The sequence below is a fragment of the Micromys minutus genome (assembly GCF_963924665.1).
Source record: "Micromys minutus genome assembly, chromosome: 26".
NCBI classification, from domain to species: Eukaryota; Metazoa; Chordata; class Mammalia; order Rodentia; family Muridae; genus Micromys; species Micromys minutus.
In genome coordinates, this window is record NC_137961.1 from 24,600,190 (window position 1) to 24,619,626 (window position 19,437).

General features: G+C 40.5%; 1 protein-coding gene across 2 annotated transcripts in view; it reads left to right on the forward strand.

Annotated features, from left to right (window-relative positions):
• Positions 1–673: 673 nt before the first annotated feature.
• Positions 674–19,437, forward strand: part of COQ3 (coenzyme Q3, methyltransferase) — a 33,031-nt gene continuing 14,267 nt past the window's right edge. For both annotated transcript variants that reach the window (XR_013975566.1, XM_080938772.1), the window contains exons 1-3: positions 674–803; positions 16,318–16,444; positions 19,208–19,360. Coding sequence is in view for 1 of the 2 variants with exons in the window: in XM_080938772.1 (XP_080794898.1) it covers positions 695–803; positions 16,318–16,444; positions 19,208–19,360 (389 nt within the window). In the remaining variant the exon portion in view is untranslated. The remainder of the gene's footprint in view (positions 804–16,317; positions 16,445–19,207; positions 19,361–19,437) is intronic.

Consider the following 19,437-nt stretch of genomic DNA (forward strand, 5'->3'; position numbering starts at 1 on the left):
TGCCTAGGGGGCCTTTCTGATACTATGCAGTTCCACTTCCCAAAGGGCTGGACCCTCCCACAGCAAGAAAACGCCCCCACAAACATACCACAGTCCAGTCTAATGAAGGCAATTCAAGTGAGAGTTCCTATTTCCTGGTGAATCAAATGTCAAGTTAACTAAACAAACCTAGTATGAAGTAGAATCTGGAAGAGGAAGAAGTACTGGTCCCTGTTTCTACTTTAAATAAATTTTGTCTAAACAGTGTTCCAAGTTTTCTGCTAAATATGGTTTCTCCTGTACAGAAAAATAAGTCAGTTTCAGAAAATGTACTTTACATTTGAACTTCTGTTCTCTGTGGTACTTGAGCGTCTTGAAAGAATGAGTTTCTCGGAAGTAGTGCTTCTATACTTGATTTTAAGCATTAGAGAGTCAAGTTCTTCCAGGCATGCCCGCGTCTCTGAGGAGATAGCTCGAAAATGCGAAAACAGTACAGCGTGATTCGTAGGAAAAGAAGGTATTCATGGCCTTTTATTAGGAACATTTCATTATTTCATTACAGACATAATACTCGAGCTCGAATTAACAGTGGCCACAAACTCACATTCACTATTGTAAATGCAAAAGCCAGCACCTGCGAGTGTGGGAGGCGGAACCCTTCCGGTGGGGATTTGTTGTGAGGAGGGACCGGAAAAAGAGTAGGATTCTGGTCGCGATGTGGAGAGGTGGAAGGCTGAGCTCTCGTGGGGTTCGTTTCCTAGACACGCTTGGGTTTGGGTGTCCCAGCGCGGTACCCGAGCCTCCTCGTGTAACTTCATGGTCGGGTGAGTGTCGGTGCGGACGTTTTCCCGCAAGCCTCGGTTGCCAGTGGCGGCTCTGCGCAAGCGCGGGAGAGCGATGGCCGTCGGGCTCTGTGGGTTCAGCTTAAAAGCACTGCCTCGCCATCATGTCCTCATCCTGGTTGACCTCCAGGACTAGGTGTTGCTCTGGTCAGTGGCTACAGTCCAGTTCTGAGAAGACAGCAAAAAGCTGAAGACTAAGGATCTGGGTCGCGGACAGCGTTCCCCCTGTGCCGCCGCCATGTAGCCTACGACCTTTGCCCTATTTTGAGTTCTAGTAGCTCGTGGCCTGGGAGTCGCCGTTCGACTTGCTGGAATCTGGGGGTAGTTCTTGCTTTCCTTACCAAACCAAGAAACACACACCGGGGAACTGCATAGCACTGTCTTACTATTCTGTTACTCACTATTTTATCACCCCTGCCAAAGAATTTAAGGCATTTATGCGCTTCATTGGCAAATAAGATAAAGAAAGTAATTGCATTTGGTGCTATAGATTTTGAACTCCCAAGTAGTAAACAGAAATTTAGGTCCAGAATTTACAAGAACATGACTACTATATGGTAGAGATTGCTGTGGTTGGGAGTTTTAATATGACAGTAACAGCAATAAAACCTACTTAAATCCTACTGAAAGAATGATTAGGGTCGTTTTTTTAAGAGAACAAGGTATAAATCAGTATTAATGAAATTGGAGATCTAGATGAAAATATGATTTCAACCTTAATTTTCTGGATAGATGATTTTATACTCTTTTTTGTCATACATACATACATACATACATACATACACACACACACACACACACACACACACACACACACACATATACTTTTATTGTCTAAACTTCATTCTCCAGAACTCTAATCTGAACCATTGTTCTAGAGATTCAGAACATCTCTAGTCCATTAAAACCCTTTTAATGTGTGTCTTTTATAATAAAAAATAGAAAAGAACCAATAAAACTATACATTTTGTAGGAGGAGCATCTAATCTGTAATTGGAAATCAGGGAGCCTTGAATGAGAGGAAGAACAAGTGTCCTTAGAGGACAAGAAGGTAATACAAGGCAGTTTCATAAGAAGCCACCTATAGTCCTTGAAAGTGACTATCCTGAGAACTAGAAATGATAAGATGAACAACATGAGACATAAGGCTTGTTTGTTGAAATAGCTGCAACTCACTATGTAGATCAGGCTAGCTTTAAACTCAAGGATTTGCCTCAGGTGCTTGAATTAATGTGTATACCAGCACACCCAGCTTTTAATGTTTTAAATATGTCAAAGTGTCTGTGATGGCCAGAAGACAGCAGCGGAGTCCCCACAAAAGGAGTTACAGGTGATTTTGAGCTCTAGCACCCACATGGCTGTTCACAACTGTCTATAACCCCAGTCCCATTGCATTCAAATAGCCTTTGTGGATACGGCAAACGTGGGGTACACACATGTATATATAGGCAAACAAGTAAAATCAAAATAACTGTTCACCAGGCTGGGATCAGTCTGGCCTCCACAGCAAGCTTCAGAACAGCCAGGTTACAGCATGAGATTCCCCATCTCAGGACAACGGTAACAACAAAACCTGGAAAAACCTTATGCCAACTATGCCAACCACAAAAAGGCAGAAGTGATATGTAAATGATGATCATATATAAGAAAAGATGCTTTGCCTCACCTGTGATGAATTACACCTACCTAAGTAAAACATTTTCATCAGTTATCAAGGATAGAAATATTTAATTAGCATTGAATGGGTGGTCATTGTGAGTGACTAGGCACTAGATACTCATTTATAGGGTTATAGATTGATTCGGTATCTATGAATGACCATTGCTCACATTTGGACATATTGTTTGCTTTTTTGCCTAAAGGAACATAAGGAAAATTACCTATTTCAGTTCCATGCTTTTTGTATTAGAAACATGAAAAAAAGCTAAATGCCCCCTTAATAAGGTACTGCTTGAATACATGCAATGAGCTACTGTGAAGTTCTTAATTAGACCAAAAAAAAACCCTCTTTATACATTATTATAAAGCAGTCTCCGAGAAAAACTGGTAGATTACAAAACAGAAAGAAGGCTGCTGGACAATGTGTATGTTATGTAAAATGGGAGGGATTGATACGTTAAGATAATGGCATATGTATAAAAGGTCTCTGGAAACCTGCATACAGATCTAGCTGCCTATAAGGAGAGAGACCGGATGCTGACAGGAGTATTGGAGAGACAGCCTGTAGTGAACTTTGTGATTAAAAAAGAAAATAATTTAAGACCCACAAATTGAAAAGGGGAAACCTGCACAGAGTACTCTTTGCTTAGATTGTATGATTATACTTTCTGCTTGTTTTTGAGACTTGGTCTCACTGTGTGGTCCTGACTGACCTGGAGCTTGCTGTGTAGATCAGGTAGGCCATGGTCTTAAAGGCATGGATGACCAGACCCAGCTATAATTTTAAATTTAGGTTTAAAATATGAGAAAAAAAACCCTATGGTCTCATATTCCTGAATCTGGCTTATTTTGCCTAATTGATTTTTATTTGATTTATTTTCCCAAAAATATCATAATCTTATTTTTCTTCAGGCTATATAAAACTTTGTTGTGTGTATATACTACATTTGCTGGTGGATATCTAGGCTGCCTCCACTCCTTGGCTACTGTGAATACTTCAGTTATAAGGGTGGAAATAGTCTGTGTGATTTAAGAGTCCTTTGGCTAGAGACCAAGGAGTGGTGTGACTGCATCTGACGATGGCTCTGCTTTTTAACTTTTGGGGAACCTCCACATGGATCTCCATAGTTACTGCATAAGTTTCCTTGTATTCCAGGAGAGCTGAGATTGTTGAATACCTGTTCAAGCTTTACTGAGCATTTGTGTTTGTGTAGCATTTCCTGTTTATCTGTTTTGTGTGATTGTGGGTATAACTGTGGCGGTCAGAGGATAACTTGTGGAATTTGGTTCTCTCTACATTGTAGGTCCTGGGGGTTGAACTCAGGAGTACTGTGTAGTAGAAGAGCCTTACCCACTACCCTGGTTTGTGTTTTTTGTTTTTCAGTTCATTGTGACTGGATGATTTAGAGAGGGAGAATTGATTTTTGCTATTCTTTATAAATCCTGAAAATTAACCTTTGGCTCATACATATTTTTTTTTTTTTTTACCCATTCTGTAGGTTGTCTCTTTACACTAGTGTTTATTTCTTTTGTTGTCAGAGACTCTTAATTTCTTATAACTCCATTTATCAGTTTTGGAGATTTTTCTGTGATAATGGATTCCTGTTGAGAAAACCTTTCCCTATGTATTGCTCTATTTTCTCTGTTTTCTGTTAGCACTTTCAGAGTTTCATATTTTAAACTGACTTTGTTCCATTTTTTAGCTGACCTGTGTGGGGTGAGACAAATGGACAGCATTCCATGCTGTCCATCTTCGCAGTGTTGTCAAAGAGGCTGGCTTCACCGGTGTTTCTGTTTGGTAGTGTACTCAACACTCAGTCTAGTTTGCTTAAGTGTCCTCTGTTCTGTTTCCAGTCCATTGATCTGCATGTCTGCTTTTGTGCTAGTGCCAGGCAAGCTTTGTTATTGTGGCTCTTTGAGATTAGATATTGAGCTATCCCCAGCTTTGTTCTTTATCCTAAAGGCTGCATTTGATAACTTTTGTTCTTTTATGTAAACTTTAGGATTGCTTTCTCTAGTTCTGTGAAGAATCTGGTTGGAATTTTGCTGGGTATTCATTGAACCTGTTGATTGCTTTCAATAATACACCTATTTCCATAATATTAATTTGGTCTAGCCATTGAACATAGGAGACCTTTCCACCTAGTGCTGTTTTCAGTTTCTTCGGTGTTTTAAAGTTTTCACTGTAGAGATCTTCTCATCATTTTGGTTAGATTATACCTAGATTTGTTTTAAGCTTCAGTGAATGGACCCCTGCCTCAATTTTTCAAAGTTTATTTTTGATATATAGAAGAGTTACTGATTTTAAGAGCTTAAGCAATAGCCTAGAGAGAAGGTAAAGAATGAAAATTTAAGGACCTAAGTCGGGATCCTCAGCACCCATGGAAAAAGAAGTGGTAGCATGTACCTGTAACCTCGCACTGGGAAGGAGTGGCAGCAGGATTGTGGGACTCAGTGGCCAGCCAGTCGAGCCAGCTGGTGATCTGCGGGCTCAGAGAGAAACCCTGTCTTAGAAGATAGAGAACAACTGAGACAGCAGCATAGGCCTAGTTTGCATACGTGCGTGCGTGGGCGTGCATGCCCACTCACGTGCATACTACACATACATACAACGCAATGTCATGGAGAGGATTCTCTCCGGTCACGCTTAGTTGGGGTTCTAAGTCTCCAGATGTGCTTTGAATATCTGTTTCTTTCTGTCGATGCAAGGGTTTTTTGTTTTTTTGTTTTTCTCTGATGCCAGTGAATGGATATTCTATGTAATTGGTGTTTTCCTCAGCTTGTTCTTCTACCCCATGATTTTTAGATTTCTTCTTTCAGTTGAATCTCCTTTTAGTTCTTTTCTTTATTGATATGTGAATGTAGTGTAAGTCACCCTTGGCCTGTATCCCTAATACTCTACTTGATTCTTTTGATGATGTTTTCCACTGTATTGTTTATCCACTCATTGACTAATGTTTTACTTTCTAACATTTCTATTTGTTTCTTTTTTTTGTTTGGTTGGTTTTTTTTGGAAGCTGGGGGAGTTTTATTCCTGCTTTTTTAGGGTGGGGCTGGTTTGTTATTGTTGCTGAGGTTGCTGAAGTTGTGTTGTTTTTTTGTTTTTTTTTTTTTTTTTTTTTTGTTTTGTTTTTTAATCTATTTTGCTGACTTTTTCCACTCTGTTGTTGAGTTTCCTCTCTTGGACCTGTATTGAGTTCACCGGGTTATTTGTATCCTCTTTGTGTCGTTGATTTTCATGAGAATTCATTTGAAATCTTTATCTGGCAATCGAGTTTCTTCAGTGTCTTTGGGTTCTACAGTTGGAGTATGGTCTTTGGGGGGAGTTGTGCTTTCTTGCTTTCTCTCTTTCTCTTTTATTTTAAATTGGATATTTTATTTATTTACATTTCAAATGTTATCCCCTTTCCAGTTTCCCTTCTGCAAACCCTCTATCCCATCCCCCACTTACCCTGCTTCTATGAGGGTGATCCCCCACCCACTCATTCCTGCCTCACTGCCCTAGCATCCCCCTTCACTGAGGCATTGAGCTTCCTCAGTACCAAGGGCCTCCCCTCCCATTGCCAGATAAGGCCCCTTCAGCTCCTTCAGTCCTTCCCTTAACTCCTCCATTGAGGTCCCTGTGATCAGTCCAATGGTTGGCTTTGAGCATCCACATCTGTATTGGTCAGGATCTGGCAGAGCCTCTCAGGAGACAACTATATCAGACTCCTGTCAGCATGCACTTCTTGGCATCAATAATAATGTCTGGGTTTGGTGTCTGCATGTGGAATGGATCCCTAGTTGGAGCAGTCTCTGGATGGTCTTCCCTTCAGCCTCTACTTCACTTTTTGTCCCTGTATTTTCTTTAGACAGGAGAAATTCTGGGTTAAATTTTTGAAGATGGGTGGGTGGCCCCATCCCTCAACTTGGGGAGGGGCATGCCTAACTTTTGGATATGGTCTAAAGAAGTTCTTTCTTCCCTTTGTGGAGTATTTTAGTTAATGTCATCCCCGTGGTGTCCTGGGATGCTCTTGCTTTCCTGGCATCTGAGACTTTCTGGTTGCTACCCCCAGTTCCCCATCCCCCATTGCTACACAGCTCTGTTCAATTTCCTGACCTTCTGTACATCTCCTCCATCTCCTCCCATACCTGATTCTGTCCCTCTTTTCTCCCTCCCTTTCCACTCTTCTTCCCATGTCCCTCCCACCCTCTACTTCTTTTGATTATTTTGTTCGTCGCCCTTCTAAGTAGGTATTCCAAGCTCTTTGCTTAACATCTACTTATCATGTATGTTCTTTTGAGACTGAGTTATCTCGCTCAGGATGGTATTTTCTGTATTCATCCATTTGCCTGCAAATTTCATGAAGTCATTGTTTTTAATAGTATTCCATTGTGTAAATGTACCATATTTTCTGTATTTATTCCTTTGTTGAGGGACATCTGGGTTCTTTCCAGCTTCTGGATATTATAAATCAGGCTGATATGAACATGGTGGAACATGTGACCTTATTACATGTTGGAACATCTTTTGGGTATATGCCCAGGAGTGGTATAGCTGGGTTCTCAGGTAGGACTATGTCCAATTTTCTGAGGAACTGACAGACTGATTTCCAGAGTGGTTGTACCAGCTTGCAATCCCACCAACAAGGGAGAAGTATTCATCTTTTCCGCATCCTTGCCAGCATCTGCTGTCACCTGAGTTTTTTATTTTAGCCATTCTGACTTCTGTGAGGTGGAATCTGAGGGTCATTTTGATTTGAATTTCCCTGATGACTAAAGATGTTGAACTTTTCCTGAAGGGCTTCTCGGCCATTTGAGTTTCCTCAGTTGAGAATTCTTTGTTTATCTCTGTTTCCCATTTTTAAATAGGATTGTTTGACTCTCTTGAGTCTAATTTCTTGAGGTTTTTGTATATATTAGATATTAGCCCTCTATCAGATGTAGGATTGGTAAAGATCTTTTCCCAATCTGTTGGTTGCCACTTTATCTTATTGACAGTGTCCTTTGCCTTACAGCTAGAGAACTCCTACATCTGATAAACAACTTCAGCAAAGTAGCTGGATATAAAAGGAACTGAAACAAATCAGTAGCTTTCCTCTACTCAAAGGATAAATGGTCTGAGAAAGAAATTAGAGAAACGACACCCCTCACAATAGTCACAAATAACAAACTATCTTGGGGTGACTCTAACCAAACAAGTGAAAGGTCTGTATGACAAGAACCTCAAGTCTCTGAAGAAAGAAATCAAGGAAGACCTCAGAAGATGGAAAGATCTTCCATGCTCATGGATTGGCAGGATTAATATAGTAAAAATGGCCATTTTGCCAAAAGCAATCTATAGATTCTATGTAATCCCATAGAGTTATAAAGAACAATTTGAAAATTCATTTGGAATAACAAAATACCCAGGATATCAAAAACTATTCTCAACCATAAAAGACAATCTGGAAGAATCACCATCCCTGACCTAAATCTCTATTACAGAGAGCAGTAGTGATAAAAACTGCATGGTATTGGTACAGAGATAGGCAGGTAGATCAATGGAATAGAATTGAATATCCAGAAATGAACCCACATACCTATGGTCACTTGATCTTTGACAAAGGGGCTAAAACCCTCCAGTGGAAACAAAACAGCATTTTCAACAAATGGTGCTGGTTCAACTGGAAGTCAACATGCAGAAGAATGCAAATGGATCCTTTCCTATCTCCCTGTACAAAGCTCAAGTCCAAGTAAATCAAGGACCTCCACATAAAAGCAGATACACTGAATCTAGTAGAAGAGAAAGTGGAGAAAAGCCTCAAATGTATGGGCACAGGGGAAATTTTCCTAAGCAGAACACCAATGGCTTATGCTCTAAGATCAAGTATCAAATGGGACCTCATACTTGATTTCTGATGTGTTGTGATTTGCATATCTGTTGGTTTGGATATCTCTTCTGGGTTGGGGGCATCTTCTTACTGAGAGGTCTCCTCCTGAACACTTACTTAATGCCCAGTCCCACTCAGCAAAGGAAACAAACTACAGTGGCAGCAACAACAGCAAACCATACAAGCTATAGAAACACATTCAAAAATTAATTACAGCCCACTGTTACATCACCAGTGACATAGCACCAATAATGGAAAACACTGTGCATTGTGCTAAGTGTAAGTGTCAAAATCTTAAGTAAAAAGATATGAAGAAGACAGGAAAGATAGAAAGATAGAAAAGGAAAGAAGAACTTGGGTAATCAGACAAAAGGATAAAGAAGGTGTTGAATGTCAGGGAGGCTAAAGGAGAAGGGCCAAAGAATAGGAAAATAAGAAAAAGGGAACCAAAAATAAAATGTATCAGTGGTATAAACATTCAAAATTACACAAGTGTCAAGGGATTAAAAATTATATTTAAAAAAAGCCAGAATTAGGAAGGTAGCTCAGTCAGTATAGAGCAGGAGAACCTAAGCATAGATTCAGAACCCACATAAAAATCAGTTGCAGTGGCAGATGGGGTGAGCAGAGATGGGTGGATCCCTGAAGCTCACTGGCCAGTCAGCCTGGCCAAATGAATGAGTTTCAGGTTCAGTTAGAGTCTTTGTCTTAATAAGAGTGATTGAGAAAGACATCTGAAGTCAACTGCTGGCCTCCACATGCACATACATGTCCACACACGAATGTGCATAGACACATACTTCATACACACACATCCATGTATAGCATCATACACACTCCACACAGGTTCATACACACAAAAATTGTTTTAATGTTGTGTAACAGTTTCTTCTGAATTGAAACATTCCTTGCAGGGATGGGGGGGTGGAGTCATAAGATGCTGGAGGTACACTATTCTCAGAAGTCGGGAAAGCTGAAAGAAACAAGGGTCACAAAGGCCCCTTGCCAAGGTTATAGAAACAATAAAGGTTGCTAAGAGACTGCCCACTTGTCAGCTGCTTGTAAGCCCCACAGATAGCCCTTTGATTGCAACAGCATGAGTCCCTACTTATGCAGGGGTGGGGTTTTTAGTGACATAGCTCCTCTTTAGTGGCTTCTGCTTCTGTAAGTGACCCCTTACCTATAACTAGTGCTGATGACCTCATTGATTTGTCACCTGTAGTTTGGGGGAAGAATAGCTACTTTGGTTTGTGGTTGGCTCCCTATCTTAAGTACATATATGCATCTCACTGAGAAAAGTCTCCCATAACCTATGGCGCCGGAGTAGGGACCAAGAGAACCAAGGATGAGTTGGATTGGATTGTTTGCATAGCCCCTGCAATGGATGCTGGGACATACAACTGAAGCTGATCCATGTAATAAAACCAATAAGGCTACCTATCCCCATTAGATAGTGTACCTCCTTACTGTAGTGGTTACAGGTCTCCTGAGATGGGTAACAAAACATGTGACCAAAGCTGAGCTGTCTGGGAGTAGAACATCTTTGTGGAGAATTCCAGGATGGCCATCTTCCTGTACTTGGTAGGGTGGCATGGCTTCTTGGGCTCCACCTCTTGAGTTATAGGAATGTCCCTTTAGCTGGTTTTCATTGCTTTGTGGGTTCTTCTTTTTTCCCCTGCTTTTATTCCCTTGGTTTCACCTCCTAACACTAGGTAGGCAAGAAAGAAGGTTAGAGGGAAAAGAGGAATTAGGAAAACCCCTAACCTAATTTCTTTTTTTGTTTTGTTTTGTTTCTTCTTGGACTACAGCTACTAACAAATGGAAACTAACCTCCCTAAACGACCAACAACCACCAGCTCATCCTCTTGGAGCCCAGCCCATAGCATTATTTTCCCTCTGATACCAACCATCACACAATCACAAAAACTATCTGCAGCCGACAAAATTATACCTCTGCTAGAGCTTGAGGCAAATTATAGTCCCACATCCCCACACCTGGCATTAAATGAAAACATGCTTATAACATTTCTGTTTTTTTAAAGACACCAAAATTCCAAAATTGTCACTACAACCCTGTAAACAGCTGGTGGATTAAAGAATGTTTACCAGACCCTGGAAGGGGAATATATGGGGTGTGATCTTAAGCAGCTACGGCTTCGGCCTTTGTTTTGGGCAATACAACATGCATATGAGGCTTAAGTATCTTCCAGAAAAAAACGTGTAGGAGTAAGGGAGGAATTGCAGTTTTCTATTAAAAAGCAAGCAACCAAACCCTCAAACCTGCTGTGTCTAGGCTCTGTATCAACCTCTGATTTGGAAAGCAAAGGGAAGAAGTGGGCTTGAGGTATTGGCACATTGTTCTCACAGTTGACACAGTTGATTCAAGTGAAAGAGTGTAGGTTGGATGTGTGCTCAAGATCCCTCTGTTGGATCTAGAAAGTTGAGACCCCTTGAAAGAGTCACATAGTAAGAGAGATTAAGATAAAGGTGATACATGATAACCCTTGGGTCTGTGGATTAAAGAATCCATGATAGAACATGCAGATGTGAGCCTTAGGAATGGCTCACTGCAGGAGAGCATGCAAGGGAATATTTTGCTCTCAACTGCTTGGTTTGGAGAATATTTTGTTCCCTCAACTGCTTGGTTTGTTCGAGTCAGGGTCTCACTATGTAGTTTTAGGTGTCTTGGAACTTACTCTGTAGACCAGGCTGACCTTGAACCCACAGATATTTACTTGCCTCTGCCTATCAAATACTGGGATATGCCACCACACCCAACTCTGGAAAAGACTTTTAAACAAGCAATGGAAGACCCTGTCACAGTCATACAGCTTCATGAGAATGAATGGGATTCGTTTGAGTGCTGTAGAGGCAGAGAAACTAAATATAACTATTCACCCTTCCTTTAGACAAAAGCTATATAGCCTGGGGCAGTATGGGAAAAGTCAGTTCCTGGTGGACACACCATTAATAATGCTTGATTTTCTCCTGCTAACATCTCATGAAGATAAGGAAGGAAAAGACAGGATAGGAAGGGCGTGCATTACTGGGGAAGTTAGAAGTGTATTGATGTCCATTTCTTCAGGCCACACAGAACTATGTCCACAGGAAACTTTAGAAAGAAGATGATTTGATAGGAGTTTAGTGGCTTTGCGGAGTCCTGTGATTCCTACAAAGTAGGATAGGTTTTGGTAGCCCTGTGTGATCTCGTCTGGCATCTAAATGGTTTGTAAAATGCTAAAGTGCTCAGGAGATGAAGGAAAGAAAAAGGAAACATTTGCTTTCAGTGAGTTGAGTCCTGTCCCAGTAGACTTTGTGTCCAGCTGGAGTTCCTAAGGAGAAAAACTGATGAAAAATCACATGGTGTGCTTGGGAGGTTTTGGAAAGCTTTAAAACTTGACTGGCAGCTTACTAAAGGGTTACAAGAAGAGATGGAAGACAGGCAATGTCCCCACTGTACCTTTTGCTAAGGGGGAAGGAAATGCCCTAGAGTTGCCTGAATGGAGGCCATATTTAGGGACAGGGGCCTTGTGTGAAGTCACTGCTTTCCTGTCTGCTATTTCTATACAAAAATGGTGGACTTTGGTGCAATGAATGGGTTCCCTATCTGGGCTGAGTAGACATTTGTTTGTGTCTCCACAAGAAAAGTTTCACATATCAGAAGGTAAAGTCAAAATACTAAGTATAGAAAAGGGTAATAAAGAAACAAAGGATAAGAAAAATGTTTGCTCCTAATTGGATAGAAAAAAAGCATAAGTAAAGTTAGACAAATGGAAGGAAACGACAAATACACACAGAATAAAAAGAGGATGGCTGGAGAGATGCTCAGTGGCTCAGAGCACTTGTTGCTCTTGCAGAGGACCTGGGTTTCTGTCCCAGAACCCACATGCTGGCTCACGTCCATCTGTAACTCTAGTTTCAGGGAGTCTAATTCCCTCTTCTGACTTGTGTGGGCACCAGACCAATGTGCGATGTTCATACATTTAAACGGGCAAAACATGCATGGGAAACAAATAAATAGATGAACAAGAAGATAGAGGTATAGTAAAATGGCTCTCTGGTACTAGACTAACAAGACTATGTAGGTTTCTGGAACTCATGTGTGGAAAGAGAGAACCAACACATAATTCACATGGGGGGGGGGGTGGAAAGGCAGGGAGGCAGATAGATCGATGGATGGATGGATGGATGGATGGATGGATGGATGGATGGATGGATGGATGGGTGGGTGGATGGATGGATGGATGGATAGATGATAAAGAGATAGATAGATATATAGAGAGATAGATGGATGGATAGATGGATAGATAGATAGATAGATAGATAGATAGATAGATAGATAGATAGAGATAGATGATGGATGGATGGATAGATAGAGAGATATAGAGATAGATAGATATAGATAGATAGATAGATAGATGGATAGATAGAGATAGATAGATGATAGAGATAGATGATAGAGATAGATAGATGATAGATAGATAGAGAGAGAGAGAGAGAGAGATTGAGATTGAGATTTTTTTCTTCTAGTTCCTTAAACATTGGAGGCTCCTAGTCCTGTGCACAGAGGAGAAGGGCCACTTGAGCTTGTGGGCTCCTGTCTTTGGGTTATTCTGTTGCTGAATGATGTGAGTATCCAGCATCTTCTAGAGTAATCTTCATAATAGGTGTTTTCCTTCTTTCTGCTTGCCACATTAGCTTAGCATTGTGTGGGCAGGACAGATCTCACCCCCCCCCCCCCAGAATATCCCCAGATAGCACAGCATAGGATAGTTGTTTTAGTTGAGGGCTGTGAGTTGGGAAGTGACTGCAGCATTGATGATAAGCAGGGAACCTGTTGCCCTACCTCCAAGGCCTCCTGAGTATCATTGAGGCTGTGGTGTGCCCCACTGGAACTTCAGAGTTTGTGGACTGGAGCAGTGAAGGACAGAGAAGCATCTTCAGCATTTTGTCTACCCACTGGCTTCAGTATCAGACCCATCCAAGTCCAGATGTGAACTTTTGGGGGTGACTCTCTTTTTACCAAGATGGTACCTGGCTGCTGTCCTCTGAGTGATACAGGGTGACAAATTAGGATTTTGCTTTGGTACCGCTAAACTGTGCCTCAAGGAATTATATATCTATATCTATATCTATATATATGTGATATAAAAGATACAGTTGCTTCATTTGTGCTCTACATTGGTAATATCAGTATTTTTACATTTTAGACATTTTGGTATGTGTGGTTTTCCCCTGTGCCTTTCATTTGTTTTAATCCTAGTTTGTATTAATATTGAGCATCTGTTTATTCTTTTACAATTACACGCACATGCACGCACACTTATATTCACCTCCCATTATTCTCTGTAACCTCCCTCCATTCCTGAAGGACTCTTTGTCTTCAGCAAGCCCTCATCTCTGTGAGACCTACAGAGTTCAGTTGGGGTTGCTTGTGTGAACATTAGTGGGCTTGTATTTTATTTTGTGTATGTGGGATGGGGCTAGTGAATACCACAGCAGACTTGTCAAGGTCAGAGGACACCAGTGGGAATCCATTCTCTCTTTCCACCACGTAGGTCCCAAGGACTGAATTGGGTCACCAGGCTTGATAGCAAACATCTTTACCTGTGAAGCCATCTTGCTTTGCTGAAGTTACATTTCCTATTTTTTTTCTAGTGAGTGTTTCAGGTTGTTGAACTCAAATTTTTAATTTCAAGAGCTTTCGTTTCAATGTCAGACCACCTTAGGAGTTCAAGAGCACTGTCACTCTTGCTGAGGACCTGAGTTCAGTTCCCAAACCCATAGCCTGGATCTCTGACCTCCAGTTCCAGGGTGTCTGACATTTTCTTCTGCCCTCCATGTGCGCCATACACGTACAGAACAGTTACATATGCACAAAACACTCACGTGCATAAGATACACAAAGACGGATGAATTCTACAAACTAACACAAAGAGTCCTTGGGATGCTCTGCATACACAGAAGGACTGCTTCACTTTCTTTCCGTCAGGTATGCATTTTGCTTTCTTTTCATGTCTCATTGCCATGGCTAAGATCTTGCTCCTGAGGTGGGTAGCATCTTTTTCTTTATCATTTAAGTTATAAACTGTAAACTACAAGATGGTAGAACTCTAAAAATAGATGCTTTGTAAAAGAAGTTTCCTTGCATTCTTGTTTGTTGAATGTTCATCATGGATGGGTGTACACAGCTTCATCTCTCGCAGCCACTATGGTTGTGCGACCGTATTTTTGTATATAATGAGATTTTATTTCCCAGTGCTCATTGAGATTTGTAAGTCTGCTCTTTAGGCAAACCAATCTGTAAACTAGTATGATTTTTAGAGCACTTCTAGGTTTGTAAAATTAGTTGGGAAGTATCCTGCGTTGTTAGGGTTTGTCTCACTTTATTGCTTTCATTTTTTTAAATTGTTTTTTCATATATTTTGACCGTATTCTCTTCCCTCAACTACCCCAAAACTTTCCCTAACCCCCTACTTCATATCCTTTCTCTCAAATAAATAAATAATAAACATGGGAACAAACACAAACCTCAGTAAGACAAAAGAAACAAAATGGAACAAAACAAGATCGGGCCACCGAGCAGCCCGGGCTGAGCACCAGTTTAGGTCTTCTCTTAGCTTCCCAAGTGCTGGGATGGCGCGCGCTTATCATTCCGCAGCACTCACTGTGGGCTGCTGTGTTCTGTGGAGACACGGGGTAGCACTGTCTGTCCATCTTCCAGGAGCTTGGCTCAGATGTAAGATTCCTTGAGAGTTAAGGCACTTGCTGCTCTTGCGGAGGTTCTCTACTGAAACTGTCTGAGCCTGGTCATTTCGAGAAGACTTGGATCTATGAATTTAGTTCCTTTAGAGGTCAAACAGTAATGATTTGGTCTGTCTTTTTGAATAGTCTATTAATGCTGGAACAACGTAGATTCTGTTGCAGGTTGGGTGGAGTGTTTCTCAGATTCAGTTATCTGTATTGTTTAACAGTGTTCAGTTTGTATCCTTGCTGATTTTCTTTTTCTGGTGCCTGGTCCACTTACTGAGGAATGTTGGCCCTCCACTGTGGCGGTGGGTTTGTTTTGTCTAGTTTTAGTTACGTCAGATTTGCTTTATTTGTTTTGTAGTTGCACTGTTTAGTACATACCCATTTAGGATTGATCTGTCTTCTTAGTGGCTTTTCCTTTTGTCATGCTTAATGTCATTTTTGTCTCTAGGATACTTTATCTAAATATTAATTGCACAATAACTTGAATAACCTATTAACTGGGTCTACGCAAATTTGAACATACAGATTATAAGTTTTTATTTTAGGATATAATCACATGTCTATTTGTCTGCTCATCTATCAATAACACACACACACACACACACACACACACACACATGCACACAAACACTGACTTTTGTTCCTTTGTCAAAAGCATATCTAAAAACTATTTCAGGTAGCTAGTATGGAAATGACAGAATCTAAACTAGTTTTGACAATCTAGAAATTAATGTTTTAATATAAAAGATGAAATCATTTATATTTGAATATATTTTGCAATTTTTAAAAATGTAACCTAGTGCAGATAGAAACATTAGTTGTATGAACTGGAGAGATGGCTCATTGGCTAAGAGCATTTGCTGGTCTGGGAGAGGACTAGGGTTTGGTTCCCAGGACCCATGTCAGATGACTTGAAAGTGCCTGTAACTCCAGCTCCAGAGGATCCATTATTTTTTTCTGGTCCTCACAGGCACACACACACACACACACACACACACTGGGGCAGATTTTACATATTCATTACTTAATTTTAATAATTTTAATTTTTCGATAGAAAAAAGAAAATCCTTTATTTTTATTTTTTAATTAAATCCCAAATTAATGCCTGTATTACCACAAAGAAACTCCTTTATCATTTGCAAAACACCATAAGAACACCATATAACAGTTTTCAGCTATGTTGGTAGCAAGAATTACATGCTTTTCTCTGCTTACTTAACCTTTGTTTTCAGCTTTCTCAGGGAACCAGCTCACTAGGATTCTACAGATTAAGCCATGGGAATGCAGTGGACACAGGACCATGTGGCTTAGATCCTACGGGATGACTTTTTCCTGTTTGACTAGAGTGAAAACTTACAGGTGAGCCTGTTTATTATTCTAGTGGAGATTTACATAATTACATGTAATGGCTGTTTAGTTTTGATGGTGTCTAATGAACTTGGCCAGTATGTTAAAGCTCATGTGGTCTAACTTAAGTCGCTTTTACTTGTTTAAATATTTTTTAATAATGATTTTGTAATAATTTTTAGGTTTGGGAAACTTCAAGTTTGCCTAAAAGTTAGAAGCAAAATACAGCATATAGTCATGAATGCTATTTATTTAAATTCAGAGACAATTTTTATTTTCAATGAAGATTAGACACAATGGAGTTCACCAGTCCACTTCCACCCTGGAGTGTACCTGTTTTGCCTTAGTAACCCTGTCTTAATTAGGGTTTCTGTTGCTGTGACCAGACACCATGGCAACTCGGATAAAGAAAAACATTAAATTGGGGCTGGCCTACAGTTTCAGAGATTTGGTTCATTATCACCACCCTTGTTTCTATCTCTAAAGAAGAGATAAAAGGCTGTATTAAAGACGTAGAGATGGCTTTACTTCTTCATAGTGCCCTTGTGATAAAACTCAACACAAGCATGCTAAGATGGTCATAATGCTGTCTATATAGTGCTAGGTAGTAAGACTAAGTCAGCAAATTGCATGTTTAGACTTTACAAATTAGTTTCTAATGTTATGGAAAATACTTTCCACTGAACACGGATATGGCCCACCCTGTGTCTGATAAATGAGCACCTTTGAGATTGGGTGTAGGTTGCAAAGATCTTCCTGATCTTACCCCTTCAGCCATCAGATCAGTTGCCCCTTTGACAAAGCTATTCTTTGTCAAACTAATAGCTACGTACTGCTTGTTATCTTTGTAAGTTAGACCTGATTACTGAAGTTTTGCCTTAATCATGGCCAAGGATTCCTATTTGGAGTTCCACTCGTATTCCTAAGAAAATATTAGAGAAAAGTAGTACTTGAATTTAAATTTTTAAAAATTACAGTTGTTTGCTTGTCTGTTTAGTGTGTGTGTGTGTGTGTGTGTGTGTGTGTGTGTGTGTGTGTGTGTAGGGAAGTGAGTCATGGATACCATGACACCCTTGTGGAGGTCAGCGAACAACTCAGAGGAATCTATTCTATCTCTTTTAACCACATGGGTCCCAAGGATCAAAAGCAGGTTGCCAAATGTTCACACTGAATCATCTCACAGGCATGTGATACACAAATTTAAATTAAAAAATTAAATAAATTAAATTTTAAAAGTTTCCCCTTCGCAAACCCCTTACCCTATTCTCCTTTCCCAACTGCTTCTATGAGGGTGCTCCCCCACCCACCCATCCTCTCCCTCCTCACCACCCTGGCATTCTCCTACACTGGGGCATTGAGCCTCCACAGGACCAAGTGCCTTTCTTCTTACTGATGCCAGATAAGGCCATCCTCTTCTACATATGCAGCTGCAGCCATGAGTCCGTCCATGTGTACTCTTTGGTTGGTTGTTTAGTCCTCGGGAGCTTTGGAGTGTCTGGTTGGTTGTCACTGTTGCAAACCCCTTCAGCTCCTTCAGTCCTTTCTCTAACTCCTCCATTGGGGTCTCTGTGCTCAGTATGATGGTTGGCTGCAAGCATCTGCATCTGTATTGGTCAGGCTCTAGCCAAGCCTCTCTGGAGACAGCTATATCAGGCTCCTGACAGCACTTCTTGGCATCAGCAATAGTGTCTGGGTTTGGTGTCTGTGAGATTAAAAGACTGAAAACAAATGATATGCTTTTTCTTGTCCTTTTTCTTCAAATTATCTATTTGACAATTATCTTCTAAGAAACAATGTTCTAGGAACTGTACTAGTCCCTGGGAATAAAATGATATGCAAGACCAGACCATGCCTTTCCTTCTTTGTAGGTATTCTAGTATATCAGATGACTACACAACTCATGAGTAAGTACAAAGTAATGAAGGAGTCAAAATAGGGGGATGTGACCCACATTTGAGCACCAAATAAGATTTTTGTTGATAAATTTTTAGTTAAAATAAGATTTGAGGGATGAGAAACTTAGGTACTTAGTAGAGGAAAGAAAGGGATGTAGGGAAAATGGTCCAGACAGAAGAAACAATATACACAAGGTGTGTGAGGAAAGAGTAAGCATGGTCAGTTCAGGCAGTATGGCTGAAGGGGGAAGATCAAGAGGAAATGAATTTGAGAAAGAAGGAAACTGGGGACTTCGTAAGTCTAAGGGTTTTAGTCCTTTCTCTAATGACCCTGGAATCCTTGAAAGCATTTTATGTGAGGAAAAAATTAACTAGTTTTTACTTCCGAATAATCTCATTATAATTCATCATGGAAATCCGATTTGAAAGTGGTGATGTTTGTGAGACCGTAGTCCAGGAGGAGATGGTGTGTGAGGAGAGCCGTGGAAATGGAGGGCAGAGGGCACAGTGATGGGATCACTTGTGTTCAACCACTTTCCTGCGTTCTCTGAGCGTTTCTTTTCTCAGCCACTAAATGAAGTACTAGTACTGTTGTCCAAAAATAACGTGTCGTAGCTAGTACCTGGCATTTGGTAAGTACTCGACAAGTGATAGCTCTCTTGTTGTTACTATTGTTACTGTATCAACGGTGACCTAGAACAGCAGGTTTTGTCCTCAAGAGCTTGTGAACATATGTGAGTACTTGGGTGTGATCGTAAAGTACCAAAATAGAGCTGTTTATATACTTAGAATCTAATAAATTAGAATCTTTCCATGTAATATATTCTGGGAACACATTTTTAGAACAATGATGATGCTTGGCTTTGTTTTCATGCCTTAGGTCCCTTTGGAAGCAGTTATACAGTACTTCACAAACAACAGTTAACAGCAAGGAGGTCAAACACTTCCGGGCCCTGGCGCAGGCGTGGTGGGATGAGCAAGGGAAGTTTGCGCCTCTTCATTCTATGAATGACCTACGGGTGCCATTCATTAGGTAACAGTCCAGAAGCTCCTTTAAGTCTTTGCTAATTTGCATTCACTTTCCTTTTGCTTTTCTGCATGTAAAATGTA